Source organism: Ornithodoros turicata, chromosome 3 (genome assembly GCF_037126465.1).
Source record: "Ornithodoros turicata isolate Travis chromosome 3, ASM3712646v1, whole genome shotgun sequence".
Taxonomy (NCBI): domain Eukaryota; kingdom Metazoa; phylum Arthropoda; class Arachnida; order Ixodida; family Argasidae; genus Ornithodoros; species Ornithodoros turicata.
In genome coordinates this window covers 93831823-93846117 of record NC_088203.1, presented here as the reverse complement: position 1 = coordinate 93846117, position 14295 = coordinate 93831823, and the positions used below count along the sequence as shown (strand labels likewise).

The following is a 14295-nucleotide window of genomic DNA, read 5'->3' as shown; positions in this document are numbered from 1 at the left end:
ATGCGTCCATTTATTCGAGGCCGTCGGTTCAAGCAAGCTGAAAACGTACCCTAGTGACATGGTTGCTTGCTCGCGTTTTGTATGGGGTACGTGAAAGAGGCAGAAAAGTGTAAACCTTTGTCCTCGCGGAATGAAAGGTGACGTTACCTTGACAACAATACAAAAGGAACGGGATTCTTGCGCAAGGAGAAATTTTTGCATTTTTGTGCCGCTTTAGTGCCCCTCGACGCCTGTCGGGCACCTAGCGCATAAAGTCGATGCGATGCAATACGGCAGCACATACGCGCGAAAAATAACCGTTCGAGAAAGAATTTCTCAAAGTTCTTCGGCTTGTCCGTACTTATCACCTTAAAAATGTTATTCGAAAGTATGGGACGGCCAGGTGATCCTTAACCATTCTTTCGTTCTCGAAGATCGGAAAGGGTCAGAGAAAGGTTCTGGCACTATGAAGAACTCTCGAAGAACTGGTTGCTTTCCTGTGTTTATGAGGGATGGAATTATACAGCTCATGAACTACACCTAACACTGAACTCCAAATGAAGCCAATTTTTGGGTCAACAGCGGAGGACTTCAGTCGCTTAGAAGAATGCTGTGTCGTCTTGACGAGTTTTCCGAGAGTTTGATGCGCATTTTCATTATTTCAACCGGCCTCGGTGGAGCAGTGAGTAGCGTGTCCACCGACTGATCCCAAGGTTGCGGATCCGATCCCAGATGAGGACGCCAGCAACTTGGTGGCAGGGTACAAGATGCTTAGACAAGCAGTCTTCAGCGACGAACGTTAACCGTGTGTACGGTGTGCCGTATGCCGAGATTTCTGCGTACTTGAAAGAACCTTAGGGTAGTTAAATTACTCAGCAAACCAACAATTTCCCCATCGCTCGCCGCTCATGATCATAGTTGTCTCGCAACGTGAAGCCAGGAATTATTAATAATAATAATATTATTATTATTATATTTTATATTATTATTTTATTTTTATTTTTATTTATTTTATATTATATTTGGGGGTCGTTTTCGACTCGCAGTTGCGTTTTCATGATCATGTCTCTTACGTACGCTCTTCAGCTCTCAAAATTCTTGGCTTGCTCACATATACATGCAAAATCTTTTCCACACACTCTGTATTTCTTCACCTGTATCGTTCCTTAATTCTACCGCGACTGGACTACGCGTCTCCAGTGTGGAACTCCCTTTCCTGCACTGACTCGTCACGAATTGAATCTGTCCAGAAGAAATTTCTACACATTGTACATAGCATATTCTTAAGAAAAAGCCCTCACTTTAGAATGTATATCTATAGAGAGATAATGTCATTTCTCAACCTCCAACCACTCTCAACGCGACGCCGTTTTCATGATATTATGCTCTGTTATAAGATCTTACACATTTTTCTCGATACATCATCTTTATTACATCAGCTTCATATCGCCGTACCTGTCAATGTAACCCGACACACGAATATATTGTACTTATCCCACCATATGCCTGCAAATCCGATCGTACGTATTCAACAAATGACGAACGCAATTCCACCCCACTGTTGATATCTTTACCTCCCATTCAAACGATTTTTAAAACTCTCCTCTTGCGTTCACTCTCTAACACGTGAAGCTGTACAGTTTTTTTTTTTTTCCTTTTAGTACTATGTACTGTATATCTCCAAGTCTGTATTGTATGTATCACTGTGAATATCTTCCAGTTACGCTCCTCTTCCTGAATATGTTATGTCATGTTTCGCCTAACCTGTATATGTATGTATTGTAGTGAAGATAACGACACGTCAGATGACGACGATGACTCGCGCCACTCCCGCGCGGCTGTCTGAATAAACCTATTCCTACGGTCACGCCTACCTGCGCTCTTCCGCTCTACATATTTCTACTATATCTGGTGGAGGAAGCGGTTGAAGAAGCCCTGCGGGAAGACCTGGCGGCCGCTTACGATGTTGGCAGGGGACACAAGCTCGGACGTGTTTCCAAACAGACTGATACATGCCTTTCCAGAAGAAACGGTCAGCGACGCGAGTGTAAGTCTTGAGAAAGCCCAGGTGCCCGGCAGTAGGATCGTCGTGGCAACTGCGAATAATGTGGCCTTGCAAGGTACATGGAACAACGAGGAGCCAGCGGTTGCCGTCAGGGCGATAATTCTTGCGATATAAAGTGCCGTCAAGCAAAGCGTAGGATTTCGCTTTACGGTGGAGACGTCTAGGAGCAGGGTGGTCGGGTTGTTGGAGAACCTGGAGCAGAGGCTGAAGAAGACGATCGCGGCGTTGTTCAGCTGCGACGTCGATAGATGATAAGGGGCAGAGGGGTTGAGCCGGCAATGTGGCGCATTCAGAAGGAGACGGGAGCATGCGGGACAGGGCGTCAGCATCACTGTGTCTGCGCCCAGACTTGTAGATCACCGTGATGTCGTACGGCTGTAACTTGAGCACCCATCGGCCAAGGCGTCCACAGGGGTCTTTAAGGTTGGATAGCCAGCAGAGGGAGTCCTTTGGTTCCGCACCTCCACCAAATATGTAGAGCGGAAGAGCGCAGGTAGGCGTGACCGTAGGAATAGGTTTATTCAGACAGCCGCGCGGGAGTGGCGCGAGTCATCGTCGTCATCTGACGTGTCGTTATCTTCACTACAGTATATATATGTGTGTGTATATATTTGTCAATACTGCATTGTCTGCGTGCGCCAACACCAAGGCTTCGGCTGTTCTTGGCCACATTAATAAAGGTATTATTATTATTATTATTATTATTATTATTATTACGAAACGTCTTTTGAGGCAATAGCTTTTCTTGGCTCAACAGCTGCGTCCAGAGCACTGTAGGTCCGTCTGCAACACTTGTGTAGAGAGAAGGAGGAGGAGCAGAAGGAAAGACAATGGCAGTAAGACGAGTGCGGGTCCCGGAAGATCAAGCTCGAAAGATGACCGTATGAAGTTACAGCATTTAAATGCGTTTCGCACGACGACCAAAAATGCAGCCGGAGTCAATATAGGATGACCAATACGGGCGACATAAAGAGAGGAATCGTCGTATTTACTTGCATTATAATGTCTACGGCGAAGTGTCACTACGTCGAGAAAACCTCGTTAACGCCCTTCTTGAAAAATGAGACGAAGAACACAAGCTACGACCCGGCATCTGCCCTTAGAACCGAAAATTTGCATAACACCCACGGCCCCGCGTGACACCGTTGCTTCCTCACTTTCTCTCTCTCTCTCTCACCCACCCACCGGAGCAAAAGTGTTAATTTTTCACCAGTGCCTTCTTCAAGAAGCACTCGCCGGAAACAGTTCCCGCTTTCTTCTTCGAGCCGCGATGCAGACGAAAGCAGCGGAAATGAATTACGACGTCGGGATAAAGACAAAGAAAGAGAGAGAGAGAGAGAAACGGACCAAACTCAATGAGGCAAGAGGAAATGGAAGCAAGATGAAGATTGTTCTATGTTGGAAAACGGAAGAAGCAGAGTAAACAGCGTAAGGAAAGGCGACGCTCTTTTCAAATGAGTCGAGACGATTGTTCTGGCAAAGGTCTTCCCCTCGAAACACACACAGTGCCCTGCACGCGGCGTGCATTGTGCGTATTCCGAACGAGTTGCTCGCCTACTCCAAAGTTATTCTTGGGAAGAGTGTTGTTGCTTTTCCCGAAGGCTATTCGTTTGTGTAAACACGCCTGAAGTGATCCGTCATTAATTTAGAAGGCGTTTCGATTGGTAAGAGCGTTAATTACCGCCGTTGGGCGAGTTTGAAGGTAGTAATTGGAAATATGTCTGCTCACCTTTGCGAGTGGTGAGGAATGCAAATGAACCAATGTTATTTGAATGAACTTATTGTGGAAATGTGTTGTCCCGTGACAGAATTGGGCTCGAATAAAATTGTGCTGAGGCAAGGATTTGAAATATTGAAGTACGTTGCAGTAAGCGGTATTGATACCCGCATGCAAATAACATTTGCGTGCTCTTTTGTGGAGCTTCTACGTAAATATTGGTAAATGTTTCGCAGTTCGCGCAATACGCATCTTTCCGAGCTTACACATCTATATGGAACGGAACGTGTGCAAAATGGAAATGTTTTTGTTTGTTTATTTTTCGAACCGCTAACATATACTCTTCCTGTTTACCGTAAGAAAACTGAGCCTATAAGACAATTATGTTGTCAGGAGAGAAAAATTACGTTCTGACGATGTAACCAATGCAGCTTTTAATTGAGCAAGAGGGAGAAGTATAATTAATATAATAAATAACACGAACCCTCGTGCCTGCACGCCCGTTTAGCCGTCAAGGCATCCTTTCCACAAAACTGATTCCAAGCAACGTCCCCACGAAATGAAGCTCGATAGGAACTGCTTCGGCGGCGGAAATAAACATTTCTCTAACTGCCCTTGCACACATCAACGTTACAATGCTTCGCGCAATACGGACCGCGCCACACTCCTTCATTGTGTAGCCTTTGCACACCTCCCTGAAAATCACCTTATATCGAGTGCCCCATTTCGGGACTTATATCTTCATCCTTTTATGAGCCCACTAACGGTTAGGCAGCCCTCGTTCGAAACCTATCCTCGCCCGCATGCTCTGGAACCGTTAGGCTTACTGATGCATAAAGGAAAACTGCAAAGCTCTGCCATTAAGGTACAAAGGAGAGTCGATTTCTACCGACGGGGTCCTTATTGACAAAGAACGGTGAACAAACACACTGAATGTTCAAGCGCAGTGGAGAGTGCATGCAGGCCGTTCCTACGCAGAAAAGATCGGAACGTTAGTATTAGGGCGAACGTGACGGGGTGCGCGGATGAGGGCTGCATGTTGCGATACGACATAATTACATTTCTAATCGAAGTCAGTTGTGTCTTGATACTTTAGCAAACAGAAGAAGTAGTCCTCTGAATGTTTAAATTTAGTATGGACAGATGAAATGTGGTTTTCTTTTAGATTCGCGGCTATTACACTGGATATCTACAGGGTGCATACACAGCTGTGTATTGTAACCTATTATCAGGCGATAAGCACAATATGTGATGCAAGAATCCTACAACGGCATTCTACTGATTTAATGCTCTCGTATTCGTCGATTGGGTCTGATATCTCGCACCGAACTGCGTAAATGAGGAATGGAATGTGTTCCTCTCGTACGACTTATTTAACTACATGTACGACTTAAATGACTAGTCTGCTCGTAAAATACTACACGCCAGCTACGAGGTCCACGTATCGCAAAAGGATGCGCAAAAGTTGGGAAGAAAGAAGTAAACATACCTGAATAAGGGCGCATCCTGTGCTGCCTGGGCGAATGGCAACAGTAAGGTTAGTTACGTTTGGTCTTTCCAATAGCCGTTGCTGAAAAACAAAAAGACAGGAAGAAGAAAGTGAAAAGGGGAGCGCATGGATGCGGATTCATTTTGAAAATCGTCCTTAGCCGTCGATGATGACGATGATGGTAGGAGAAAACAAATGGAGACGTGAGCCCTTACGGCGAGACAAGCTACACCAGATCTAGTAGAGAAAATCTAGTAGAAGAAAAAAGTAAAGAAAAAGAGAGAGAGAAAACGACTAAAAAGACGAGAGCTCTACTGTGCTCTTACCGATGGTGATGAGCCCCGTCGAATTACCATCGGCACGCAGGACAGCAATCGAAACATAGCGAACATTTGCTCAAAAGCCAATTAGCCTTCGAGATGACTCACCTGGTAGACATTGGTGTTCGTGATGTTGAAGGTGACTACCTCAGGAGAACCGCCCGCACCGTTGGTACCAGTTACAGTGACAACTAGCGAGACATCTGGCGTGTACACGGCTTTCGAGTACTCTGAAAGTGCTTGCACTCCCACAGTGTAGGGCTGAAAAGGCAAGAAAAAAAAAACAGGAAAGTATTATAGTTAGATTTTCTGTAGATGGACGCATATCGTCGTGTGGTTGAGCCGCTAGCGTCGTGTAGTGGCGAAGATAGTTACGAGGCAATAAAACCCGCAAGATACGTAGAACATTGGTTCGGATTGAATGAAACTAACAATAATAAAACGGACATTGTGGTTTCACGAATGTGGAGGACCCTGTGTATACACTGAGAGAACCCGACTCATTCCTTTTATGCTTTGTTCCCGCAAACAGAATAGTACACCACCAAATTACTGCCTTTCGATTTCTTCATATTTCTAAAGGTAATGGTTTTTAACCACATATGTGGAATCATTTTTGCACTTTTTTTTTCAATCGGTTATTATTTATTTGTTATTTTGGAACTTGATTGTTTGTTCAAGCTAACAGACGACTGCTTTGGGCGCTACCTTTCTTCGTTATACTTGCTAAATTACGGTTGTGTTCACTGACAATCGACACTACACTCTTAAAAATGAACTTCACCACATAGCACGCTCCTAGCCAACCATCATCTCGAATGATATCGTTATCTGCCCTGATTTATTGAAAACGAGAGGCGTACGCTCTTTTGTGACACTTATGCTGTTCATAATTGTCACAGAAAAGGCGTACGCCCCCCGTTTTCAACAAATCAGGGCAGATAACGATATCATTCGAGACGATGGTTGGCTAGGAACGTGCTATGCGGTGAAGTTCATTTTTAAGAGTGTAGAACCTATCGTAGAAGGCATATGGAGGCAAGCAAATACTTGAACAAGTAAGATAATGAAAAGATGTTAAAACGGGCCCGTAGCATTTAAGGAAATCACTTTGCAATATGCTCAGAAAGATATCATTGTAAAAGAGCAGTTTACAAGATAGTTCGAGAAGACCCTGAATCCTTCTACACTCTCAGAAAAAAGGGTGGAGCAGTTATACCTTTTAGGAGGTAATATTTGTCGCATAGGTTGTGCCTAAAAGGTTGCAAAGTTGTATCTGCCACCTCACTCTCTGCCACGAATGATAGTGTTACCACTTCTGATTTGGTGAGCGAGGGGGGCGTACGCCTGTTTGTAGCAATTTGGATATATGATAATCGCCTTTACCACCCTTTTACACCCTTGATCAGATGCTATGTTGATCTAGGCGGTAACTATAGAAGTATGAACATGGGAAATTGACGTTCTGATGCTGGTAATCCAGAAGATGTGGGTTCGAGTCCTACAGCTGGCTAACCTTTTCAGTGACTTCCATCATTCATCACTATAGAAGTACTTGTGTACTTGTGTACTTGTGTACTTAGGTAATTATGTTATATAAAATATTCTGAACACTATAGAAGTTACCACCTTTTCACACCCCTTTTTTCTTAGCGTGTACGAAAACGGTAGGGTAAAGAAAGCTGTCAAATCAAAGATCAGCAAAGTGTTCTGAGTTACTTCAGACGAATAAAATGATTGGATTATATTTTCGGAACCGTTATCAATTAAAACTCGCCATTGTCTCACGTTTAGGGGTTAATTCCACACTCTCTCTTTCGTTCTTTTTTGGGTTGCAGCGGGGAACCTCGTTATCGAGAAATCAAACAGTGAAAAATGCATCATTCGTGAACAAAAAAAAAAAGAAAAGAAAAGAGAATGTACCTCTGACAAGGAGTAGTAGTAGTTAAGATTGATCTGTCGAGACAGGTAACGTGCTATTGGCTGAGCAGGTCCCAAGTTGCGTTGCAAGAGAATCATTGTCAGGATGACATAGCCTGCTGTATCCAGTTGAGGATCGAACGTACTAGGATCACTCCAGGAAGTGAAACCACCTGAAACGAAGCAGGAAAGCAGAAGCGTTGGTGTCATTTTGACCATTAATGATCATTATAATTCGACAAAAGGGTTTTAAGATACGAAAGAGAGAAAGGTAGAGAAGAACAGGAAGAGCTAGACGGGAGATCCCCGATATTCCTGGTTGCGAAATCCCCGATCTCGAAATCCACGTTCTCCAAACAAAGTCAAGGAGAATGCTCGACTGCTTCGTAAGATGATACATCAGGTTTAAACACACCACATCACTATTTAACCATTCAAATTAACGGGTCTGTCCAAGTCGTTTTAGCGAACGAAGGCATATTTTAGCGGCCATTAGGCTTAGTCGGGCGGACACGACGGAACAGCACGTTGGTTAGTTTATCTTAGGTTAGTCCAAGTTCGGTCTTTGCATTGGTATATCCAAGATAGTCTAAGTTCGCTGTTGGCAGTTTCCCGTGCGCCACTGTGCATTTTATAGTCAGATAACGTTCAGATAACGTTTATTTCCAGTAGTTTATTTTGCAACGGGGATTTCGCTCACTTTATTTCGAGGTACACTCGAGAGAGAGGAGAGAGGGGGAAACGAGCAAGTGACATACACTGTTAAAACAGAACTTCACCACATAGCACGCTCCTAGCCAACCATCATACCGAATGATATCATTCTGTGTCATGATTTGTTCAAAACAGGGGGGAGGCGCCTATCTGGGACAAGATAATCTGTCCCAAATAGGCGCCTCCTCCCATTTTCAACAAATCAATGCACAGAATGATATCATTCGGTATGATGGTTGGCTAGGAGCGTGCTATGTGGTGAAGTTCTGTTTTAACAGTGTAGGATTGCACAGGATAGTTCTATTTTTACACAGAGGTCCCGACATTATCATCGCTGCACATTGTTCTTCACTCACATGAATCTTTAAAAAAACATTCGTCACAAAATCGCCGCGATCGCGAACTCCCGTACGGGAACCCAAGAACCCCAAGTACCCCGCCACACAAAGAAGCCTGTCTATCGGATTTTCCTTCGAAGTCGGGAAGGCTCGATAAGAATTCTTTTACGACAGAGATTATAGTTTTCAGGGCCTCCATAAAAATGCCTGCGTGAACTTTTATTCCTTCCGAAATAGCCGTGGTTGCGGTGTTCGAACAACCGTCACGGGCAGCCGGGGCCCAAATCCTCTTTGGAAGTTACTTTCTTCTTTGCCACGGTTTGGGCGTGAATTGACGGAGTGTCCGAGGAAGCAGCGTATTGGATTTCCATCATGCCTGCCCGTCCCTTACGAGGATTCTCTTCTAGTCAACGCCGAAATAGGTTTTTGTGTTGCGGCACCAACTCCTCCTTGAAATCTCTTCACGTGAACACCTCTTCCGAGAGATTTATGGCGATACGACGAAACGGGATGAGGAATATGATGGATTTGATCCCGTAGAAGGGTGTATAGAGGTTGCCAACGCTCCTTTACGGGATTGGAAAGACTAACACGAAAGAGGGCTACGTATAGGACGTGTTTTATGTTTCGGTTTGCGAGGATGCGAACGAAAATGGTGTTACATGGTGATCATTTTTATAAGTGTTTGCGCCGGTTAAGCAATTGTGGCTTACACGCAGCGTACAGACCTGGACAGAGGACAATAGAAAGGAGTGAAAGGGTTAATATGCGTCCGAGGCCGACTTCAGAAAGAACTGTGTAGACGTTGGTCTGAAACAGCAATGTACATTAGACGTTCTATTATGTACAAATAAGTGCACCATGCTTAAATACATTCTTAAGTAATTTTTAATTTTTTAAATACAAATTTTGGGGGGGTGGGGGTGAGAATTTATGTTAGGAGTAGCGGAACAAGTCAGGAGACGAGTTCAATTCCTCCTCTTTTTTTCCTTACAAGGGAGAGAGAAAGAGAGATACATGATGACGATGATTCCTTACAAATAAACAAGCAAACATTCAATTCCTAAGGTGAGCTGTGTACAAGAGCATGTATGGCCATGTCAATGATGATGTACTGACGTATTAATTCTACTAATAACCTAAAGAAAAATAAAGGAAAAATCCTAATTTCTTTCACACCATTCAGTACATTACCAGTACAAGTTCTCTACACGTACAATCCCACTGAAAGTTGAAGCGACGTGCTGTGGTATGGTGTCTGCTATGTACACAATGTCCGCATGCAGACACGTAATTTGCATGACCGGTCGATAAAAACAGAAACAGGAACATATAGTGTCCATTCATCTATAAACATTCCCACTGTGTCTTGCTAACAACCGTTACGTCGTTGAGTGTGCTTCATTGATCTCTGTTACATTAAGTGGTTTTCTTTCAGGTTCATCCGTTTTTTGCTCGTGTTTTTTCATTCGCTAGTGCGAAATGTTAGTTGTTTGAGATGGTTGACCTACTAGATGAGCCTGCATGAATAACTTGTCATATCTTGAATGATTTCTTCACTCAATGAACGATAACCAATGTCTAGTCCAGATTTTCAGACCGATTCATTTTTCTGTAACGGTCACCCAGTTGCATTATTCTTTCTGTTCTTCCTTTCCATATTTGTGTATTCACGTTGGACAGTTCGTAACGGGGATACTTTTCAAGAGGAGGAGGACATGCAACGGACAAAAATGAAATTAAACAACAGAAAACAACAGCAAAAAAAAAAAAAAAAAAGAAACAGAACATGCGACGGACACTACATACGATCTCCCACAGAACAGCCATGCTCCACTTGTGTTTGATATGAACTGACAACCTGCTTTGAACTCCCATAAGCTGCCCAAAGCGCAATGCGGATCAAAGGAGAAAAACATCCCAACGGGTGGAAGACAGTGTGAGAGCGAGGAGGGCGCCTAGCGTACACTTTCTCCGGGAAAGCCGTCGACCCTACTTTACCCAAGATTACCTCCAGCAACGCTATTCAGACTACGCGCCATATATCTCCGAGCCATCGCTCCCCGCATTCCCTTAATTCCCTTAGAGTCACCGTTCTCCCAAGGAAAAAAAAGGGACGCAGGAACAGTACAGGGAGTGTGTTGTTCGCATGCAACGCAGCAGAGGGTACGGTGCAGGGCCATACGGCAACTGGCTTTACAAATAATTAATCTCGGGAGACACACTGAAACGCTTATTTACGACAGCACAAAGGGAGCATACAAGACGTTTTTAAGCCTTTTACGAACGAAGACAAACGGAGACGGGAGATTATATTTCACGATCGTGGTTTAGCAGTCTGCTCGAACTTTTCTCGATGGGATGCCATCCGAGGTGCGTCGTGTTCTGTGGTAGTTTAGTGACAACCTACGTAGCTGCACGCGCTCTGCTATGGCATAATGAGCGGGAAACCCTTCTCTCTCTCTCTCTCTCTCTCTCTCTCGATTGCGTGTATGCTCCGCTATAAATTGATAATATTACATTGAAGATTCTGTAACCGCTCGCTGAAAATTCACGACACTTCTCCGCGTTTTCCGTTGGAGGTCGAGGGAAAGAATTGTTTTTACGAGCTATAGATAATTCTTTTGTTGTTATTTTATGTTTGCACCGCGAAGCCTGTACTGTGCTTGGTCTTGACTGACCGTGTGTGACTTGACCTTGCCTGTACTTGTGCTATTAAACTTAGCTGTGAGCGTTATACACAGGCAGACATAGATCACATAATAGAGAGAGCAGAGCGGAAATGAGTTGATGAATGAGAAGATGATATGCCGTGCTTAAAAACACGACATCACAGTTTTTTTGTTTTTTTTTGCCACCCTAAGGGTTCTTTGGCGCTGAAATCTCAACATACGTAAGGTCCCTGGATTTTCCCAACATACGGCACACCGTATTAAACGTCCCTCGCGGAAGACGGCCTGTCAAAGCAACTTGTACCCTGCGACCAAGTTGGCGCCGTCCTCGGCCGTGGTTCGAACCCGCAACCTTGGGATCAGTAGGCAAACACGCAACCAACCTACAAACTACCAACCTACCTGCTGACTACCGCTACCACCTACCGCTACCAACTGAGCCACCGAAACCAGAAGTCACGAAACACGAAACAGACTTCGAGGAGCAATTGATCTGAAGGACGAATCGAGGGTGGTTTAAGAATACGATCCTGAATCGCCCTGAGCTTCTTCAGGTATACTTTGGCAACAGTCCCTCCGCCACGAGCTTTCTGCGTTATCGTTTTGCGACAACCTTGGAAGACTGACCCGTTAAGGTGAAGCTACATGCTATGGAACTTACCCGAGGTGTCAGCGCTGGCAAGGAGATTGTCTATCAAATTGGATGCTTCCCCAGTCATACCAAGCCTGGCCAAGAAGTAAGCGTACAAGGCCTGCGTACGATTGCTGGGGAAGTTTTCGGCATTCGTGCAGTTGATAATCTGGCCGTAAACGTTTTCATTCTGATATCCCGCCGTCAGCAAAGAAATGCCGATGAAGAGGCTCAGGTCGGATGGACGCTGAAAGAAATAACTTTATGGTTAGGAGTTCGTTACGAATGCAACTCGAAACAAGATTGCCCCGTTAAATTCGGTTATGGACACACTCACATAAATAGGTTGTTATTATCGTGCCATTTGCATAAGCACCATACGGATACGCAACTAAACCTGAATCCTCATCTCGATCATCATCTCTCACTGTCTACAAATGGCACTGGGCCAGCGCAAAGCCTGCTGGCCGGCATCAGCCCCATCTCATCATCGTCTCTTTGTGTGTGTGTGTGTATGTGGGTGCAACTGGAAAAGCTCTTCAGAAATTACAGTAATTTCGGGTCTACAGTGTCCATTGACAGTGTGTGTTCATTCACAGTGTCCATTGATACAACGACAGCAGCCCAGAACTGCACAACTAGGGGGCTGTTACGACTACCCTCTTGAACTTTCTTCATGCCTCCGGCCTCTCGACCAGCCTCTCGACCAGCCTCTAAGGCCCCCTTTTCTGTGTGTGTGCGTGTGTGTGTGTGGTTTTTCTGTTTTTTTTTGTTCTTTTGTAAGGGAATAGCAAGTCGGCCTACGCCCTTACTAGCCTTTCCTCCCTTTCTTTTTTCAATAAACATAACCCCCCCTCCCCCATTTCGGGTCTACATGCATGAAAGTTTATGCTAACTTTTGAGGACTATTAACAGTTCTGAAAAGTAAACTTCAGGGTCGTGGGACTAAAATGGGGAGTAGTAGGAGTAAGGGACAAGAAGCTGAAACTACTCCCAGTTTACTAGTTCTTTCTTAGAGTGCAGTGTGGTGGTGGGAGATGAGGGTAACGTAACTAACGTAACGTAACTTGAAACACAGACATAGATTGATTAAAAGAATAGATTGGAAATTGTCTGTAACCCTGGGAAAACGCCGATTCCGCCCATACTGCTTATTTCGAACATGCGAGATCCACAATGGCATCATGGCATTCCATAAGAGATGTTTAAAAATCACGTAATAATCTTTTCAGAAAAGGATCAAACTCTAACACCTGTACTTTTGTGAACGATGCGCGTCATTGTGCAGAGCAGATCCTAGCATATTGCTCTTATTATGCAACAGTTAAATCACTATGACAGTGCCGCGTTGCACCAGCTTATTATGAAATGATAAGGGCTGGTAGTTTACTTAAAAAAAGAATGCAAATGGTTGCCTGTAGCCTGAAGCACATAGTGAATTATAATCATAGTTCTTGTGTTAAAAAGTAGCTCTGAATTCACTTCCCTGTGATGTGCAGTTATCATTACCAATCACCATTATTGCAGATTAAAGTAAAACCAACATGAAGCAAACCCACCATACCTGACCCACCACCAGGACCCACCATACCCACATGAAGTAAAACCAACATGAAGCAAGCCGACATACCGTTTGCAAGACCTTTCATCCCTTCTTTTTCTTTGTTCTAATAAATATATCCCCCTCAATGGTAAACTTAGTGGTAAGCGCAACATATCACAAAGCGAAAAACTAAGACGTCTTTTACCATCCCCATTACTTTAATGCCATTCTAGAAGATTATCACATGGCCAGCACTCCGTCAATGCAAATTAATGCGGATCTTCGTCATTTCTTAACTGCTTCCCTCGATAAAACGACGCAGTCCCAATAACTCAGTATTTATTTCGGTGTCTTCATGGCATCGTGCTCCATTCTTGAGATGGCATTCCGCATAAGCTCACTCAACTTCAGTCCGCGACTCTTTGGAGCGCCAACGATACTCAGGTGCCTCACCATACTCAAGAGCACACTCGTCAAACTTCGAAATAGAACTGCCCCGACGAGCATCTCTGCCACCACAATGTCTCGAATACGCCTCAAAATGCGAATAAAATATGCGTTTCCTAACTCTTTCTCGAGAATATTTCGTAAAAATAACTCCGAAGAAACGTGGAAGGCATCTTTCCCGATAACATTGCTATGGTTTATGCGTTCATTCTGGTTTTGGCTCGACTGACAGAACGACTCTGCAGGGGGCAATCGAGCAACCATTTGCGAGCCGTCTGCTCACAGGACCAGACAGTCAAAAGCCAAAGATAACAGTACGGGGACTCCGCGTGGTGTCGTTTTGGAGCTCTTTTTGTACCGATATACTGAGCTGGGGGTGAAGTTTAAACTCCGTCCTCTCTTTCAGTACATAAAGTTAATATTCGGTGACGCTCTCTCAACTGTTTCATTGCTCTTCTGG

At 44.3% G+C, this 14295-nt stretch overlaps 1 protein-coding gene across 1 annotated transcript in view; it reads right to left on the bottom strand.

Annotated features, from left to right (window-relative positions):
* LOC135389747 (ovostatin-like) overlaps positions 1-14295 on the bottom strand; it is a 58333-nt gene that overhangs the window by 14563 nt on the left and 29475 nt on the right. The window contains exons 24-27 of the mRNA XM_064619779.1: positions 11876-12092; positions 7494-7663; positions 5679-5831; positions 5251-5331 (exon numbers count right to left, since the gene is read on the bottom strand). Of these exons, the coding sequence (XP_064475849.1) occupies positions 5251-5331; positions 5679-5831; positions 7494-7663; positions 11876-12092 (621 nt within the window). The remainder of the gene's footprint in view (positions 1-5250; positions 5332-5678; positions 5832-7493; positions 7664-11875; positions 12093-14295) is intronic.